This window comes from Octopus bimaculoides, chromosome 13, assembly GCF_001194135.2.
Source record: "Octopus bimaculoides isolate UCB-OBI-ISO-001 chromosome 13, ASM119413v2, whole genome shotgun sequence".
Taxonomy (NCBI): domain Eukaryota; kingdom Metazoa; phylum Mollusca; class Cephalopoda; order Octopoda; family Octopodidae; genus Octopus; species Octopus bimaculoides.
Window position 1 is genome coordinate 63,780,898 of NC_068993.1, and position 5,300 is coordinate 63,786,197.

Sequence of the window (5,300 nt, forward strand, 5' to 3'; positions counted from 1 at the left end):
ATGGAGTTAAACGCAGGTGTTAAAAAGTTCCGTGAAGCGGTTAGTAAGAACTTTCCAAAAAAATTCTAGATATTATTCGATTAAAAATTCTTGTTTTAACAAGATTCTTCTACCTACAGAAAAGAGACAAATATATAACTGTTAAAGTTTTGATTATGGTATGCAATAATCCTTCGACTATTGCGGCTGTTACGCTCCAAAACCTCCTGCGAGAGGTGAAAATCCGCGAAGTAGAAACAGTAGTGTATATCTTTTAAAGTTATTTTTCTAATTTGTATTTATTTTATTATAAATGCAAAACAAGACCACGGAAAAATCAACGTAAGCTTAAATAATAAACTGCGATAGGTGACCCGCGATATGGCGAGGGATTACTGTACATAGAATACTAAATGATTCTATAGACTCAGCACAAGTTTGAGCAAATCTGCCGTTTAGAAACCATAGCAATATAGAAACATTTGGATATAGAAAATGTTGAGTTGAATAAACTTTAAAAAAAATTTGTTTACCTTGTCCAATAAAAATTGAGATATTTTATGTCGGAATATAAAAAGAAATCATTGCAAAACAGAGGAGTTAATCCCCTCCAAAAACCCATCCCAATAAATATTCACTGAGAACATTGAGTGTTGTGACAAGGCACTGTCGCCGTGATTTATAACTGAATGGCTTTTTCTCCCACTCTTGTTTCATTATTTTTTTACCCTCAGACTGAAACACTTCTGCCATCGATCTCAGCATCGATTCAACTCCATAATACTTTCACTCTGTCCTTTTCCTCTCAGATTGTGATCATGTTTTCATTTTTATTCTTTCTTTCATTTTCGCTTTCGAATTTTATCCCTTGTATTTCAACTCTCAAAATTATTGCTTTACAGAAGCTTTTTCTTTTGAATTTTTGCATGGAACATTTTCAGAAAAAAAAAAAAAAGGAAATTTTAAAATAACATTTTTTTCATATTCCCCAGATTTTCTGTGATTATTTCAGAATCGTTATTCTGTAAATAGCTCCGCAGTTTACGTCATTGACACGGTTGTCGTTGTTCTTCAGCAATGATATTTATGGCTTCTCCAGCTAAAAAGAATTAGTGACGACCGATTTCTGTGACTTCAACTTGATCTCAAAGATTCTATTTCAGTCTCCTCTCTTTCTCTTTCTCTCTCTCCCCCATATCTCTCTCTTTCTATACCTAATATGCATATGTATATGGTGATGATGATGATGATGATGATGATGATGATGATGATGATTGTTGATGATGATTTATTTATCTTGTTATCAGTTGATAGCCGTCTCACACCCAGCCTGACTGTTTTGGTTTACTTTCATGCTTGCAATGCCAATGACTTTTCAGGCCAGACATCCATCGCCATAGGACTTTATAAAATTCAAAACGGATCAAGGAACGAAATGAGAGTGAGACATCTGTACGTTATTGGATTTAAGGGACAAAATATTGTACAACAGTTTTGCCACTTTCTCGCTCGCTGTCGTAGGTTCCAGTGATAAGTTTTGCAAGATGGCGGCTCCTATTCTGAATGCAAGTTTTATGTCAGGGCTTTCTTTCTCCTCCAAGTGCTGCCTTCCCTACGGCTTTGCTCTTCTTCTTCTTCTTCTTCTTCTTCTTCTTCTTCTTCTTCTTCTTCTTCTTCTTCTTCTTCTTCTTCTTCTTCTTCTTCTTCTTCTTCTTCTTCTTCTCCTCCTCCTCCTCCTCCTCCTCCTCCTCCTCCTTCTTCTTCTTCTTCTTATCATCATCATTGTCGTCGTCGTCGTCGTCCGAAGATCCTTTCTTCTTTGTATGCTGACACGTCGTCAGATTTTTTTTTTGCTTTGATTAAAACATCAAAGACTCTCAGTAAATGTTAGAATTTGTCCAAGTTATCTTTTAATTCAATTTCCTCCACAGCCATTGGCTGACATGTGACCTTCACTATTCTCGATTTTCCTTTTTATCTTCTTATTTTCTCAGATCCTGTTTACACCATGTTAGAATTGACTGACTTTGTATCAGACTACGGAGATCGTTTGTATATGACCATCTTAGATGCTATTCGAGGAATCGACATTCCTATTTCTACTTACAACAGTGAGGTAAGTTTAAGAACCAGGAAATTACTGAGAATATTAGACAGTTACAAGATCTTATAGTTTAAGTAATGCGAAGCAGTACCTTGTAGCGTTAATGTTTCTGTCTTCCTAACGACATTAGCCTTAAATAGGATAACGAAATGGTTTGAAATAAATGAAATAAAAAAAACAAAAACAAAAAAAAACAAATATATACTGTTTGTTCTCCCGGCAAGTCAGGAGCAATATTATTTGATCATACACTGTAATGTTGTTTCGGGTTCTGGCTAAAAATATATCTTTTAACAAAGGGCTTTAGATAAAGGAATAAATCTCATACAATGTTCACTTCCTTCATAAATTCGATGTCTTTTATGTTAAAGTAATAAATCAATATTATTTGTTTAAAGCTACTTGCCTAACGTTCAACACCTGCGTAGGTAACTGGGAATCAGATTGATCTAAGATGTTTCAGTGTAGCATATGCACACTGCGACATTTGCATTTCTTTTCTTTCAGTACAAAATCCATGTTCCTTTTAGTCTGACACATGTAGCGTCGTACTTTCGCTCTAAGCTAAGCCGTGCGCTTTTGTTCATCATATATATTCAGGTCAATCTAGAATATGTATTTTATAAATATTGAGTGAAATTTATGGGCCACGTGTTGTATGTGTTCACCTTTGCCTACGGATTGCACGTTGTTTGATGGTTCAATTCAACGACTGATAAAGCTTATATATTCATTACAGATTAAGACTAAAGCATTTGAGAATTATATAATCTAAGAGTAGAGCACCGGTTACTGATTTCGATTCCTGGGCTTCATTACGGCTGAGGAAGTCTCCCGGGGAAAACATATTCTCAGTCTAGCTAGGACCACATCTCAAAGACTTACCTTTCTCATTAGAAAATATTTCATCCCCCTACATCTGATGACACTCTGCAATGCTCGAGTGAAGTCCACAATGCTGTGGTGTTCTCAAAGAGGGGGCGGTGCTATTAGTCACAGTGACGACCTGCAACGGATCTAGAGAAGGGTCGCTCGTCTGGGTTGCCTTGCTTTACTAACAGATACACTCCAACTTCTGATCTAATATACTGGCCTCTGCTCCTCGGAGCAAACTGATCTCAAACCCCAACCACCAAGGCACACAAATCCACTCGTATCTCTGTTTCTGGGCACACACGTCACACTCAATACGTCCAACAATCCTTTTCTCGTATCAATCACTATGCCAAATTCTTCATCCGGAAAAACAATGTCCTTCTGAAATCAGCCCTTCGCTCATGATTTTCCTGTGAGTGCTGAAATGCAACAGTTTCGATTAAACAAACAACGTCAGTCTTAATAATCTCGGAGGGTTCGGAAGGGTGATGGGACCTGTCACTTCCGCAACCTCATCAACTAAATGAAATTTGATATCTGACAACTAACTTATGCTTGAAGCTTGTGGCAAGAAACTGCTCCTTGCATTTCTTTCAGTTTTAATGTTTGTATTTCGTTGTTGTGAATGTGCTCTGTGTGTAACTTGGTATGATGCGCAGTGTATTGAGTTCTTCGTAATTTTTCATTTGTTATGGGAGGTTTGACGGACCAGAGATCACTGCAATATACCACGAAGGGCCTGGTGTGTCTGCACCCGATGTTGTCTCTGATGGTCAGTTCTGAGTCGTTGATTCCTTTACTACCTTCGATGTGTCGTGAATGTTGCCGAGGTGTTGTATGTAGGCCATCGGCCTGAAATGTGGATAACGTTCTTCTTTTCCAAACGAGACTTAACAGAGTGACTTTCATTTTACAACAAATTCATTCCATTAACTATCCACTAACCAGTGTCCACGCTACAAAAGATACTTTCTCTATTAGATTCAGTGTTCCTCATTAAATCTGAACAGACTGCTGTTTCAAATTTTAGAGTTATTGTTCAGATCAATAGATTTCAATCAAGATAAAATCAGTAATGACGACAACATAAACAAAATGACAAAAGAGAGAGAAAAAAAAAGATTCCGCTAAATTCAGAATTGGTCACAGTATCGTTTCTCTTCCATTTTGGTTTAAACACAAAACAAATATGATTTTAAATGACATTGATATCTTTTGGATTTTACTACGAACTATTAGTATGATAACACACATACATACATACATACATACATACATACATACATACATACATACACACATACATACATACACACACATACATACATACATACATACAAACATACATACATACATATGTGTATACACATATGTATGTATACACACAGTTATGTAAATTGGCAAGTAGTTATATTCAGAGATATGTGGATATATTCGTAGTTAGCGGAATACAGGGATATACTGACATATAAAAGCACATATCTGCATCGATATATATATATATATATATATATATATATATATATATATATATATATATATAGTCAATACGAACAAGAACAAGTATCTGTGTGTGTGTATATGTCAATACATATCAATGTTATGTGTGTGTGTGTGTGTGTTTGTTGTTATTGTATCGCATTGTATGTTTCTCTATCGTTGATGGGTCCTTGCGTTGCATCCTGTTGAACGCCTTGCATTCGCTAACCCAATAGAGAATGGCATTATCTGGCTAAATGCCTCGTTACCTTAGCTGATAGCTATTACGGATTTATATACACACATGCATACAATGTGTGCATGCGTGTGTGTGAGTGAGTGTGTGTGTGTGTGTGTGTGTATGTGTATGTGTGCATGTGTCAAATACCGAACAAAAATTATGTACTACACATTCCATTGAAAGAAATATTATCCATCGAACCTTGGATACAGAATTCTTCTTCCACCGAATTCAAATGATGTGATAATATTATCACTAGTGTAATCACGAAAATATTGACGAAATATAAACGCTGTACAACAATGCCTCAGGAGTGACCATTCAAACAGCTCTCTTTCTGGCCATCGGTTACATGCTTAGATGTCTGCCATAAAAAAATGACTATCTTAGTAAAAAGCAGCCTATTTATTTTGGAATTTTCAAGAAAACAACCAGTTATTATTATTATTATTATTATTATTATTATTATTATTATTATTATTATTATTATTATTATTAGTGTTGTTGTTATTATTTATTTTTTTGCTGTCATTCATTTTCTCATGTTTTTTGTGATGTAAAATTTCTACTTTTTACAGGAGGATCCTAAACCTGAGGACAATTTATTGGTATAGTGAGTGT

At 35.5% G+C, this 5,300-nt stretch overlaps 1 protein-coding gene and 1 long non-coding RNA gene across 2 annotated transcripts in view; both read left to right on the forward strand.

Moving 5' to 3' along the window:
- The window catches only part of LOC106867777 (sulfate transporter), a 42,212-nt gene extending 41,152 nt beyond the window's left edge, over nucleotides 1-1,060 (forward strand). The window contains exons 17-18 of the mRNA XM_014912761.2: nucleotides 120-230; nucleotides 992-1,060. Coding sequence (XP_014768247.2) covers nucleotides 120-230; nucleotides 992-1,060 — 180 coding nt within the window. The remainder of the gene's footprint in view (nucleotides 1-119; nucleotides 231-991) is intronic.
- Nucleotides 1,061-1,952: 892 nt separating this feature from the next.
- Nucleotides 1,953-5,300, forward strand: part of LOC106867779 (uncharacterized) — a 5,908-nt gene continuing 2,560 nt past the window's right edge. Inside the window, exons 1-2 of the long non-coding RNA XR_001409185.2 lie at nucleotides 1,953-2,095; nucleotides 5,258-5,292. This is a non-coding gene — a long non-coding RNA (uncharacterized LOC106867779). The remainder of the gene's footprint in view (nucleotides 2,096-5,257; nucleotides 5,293-5,300) is intronic.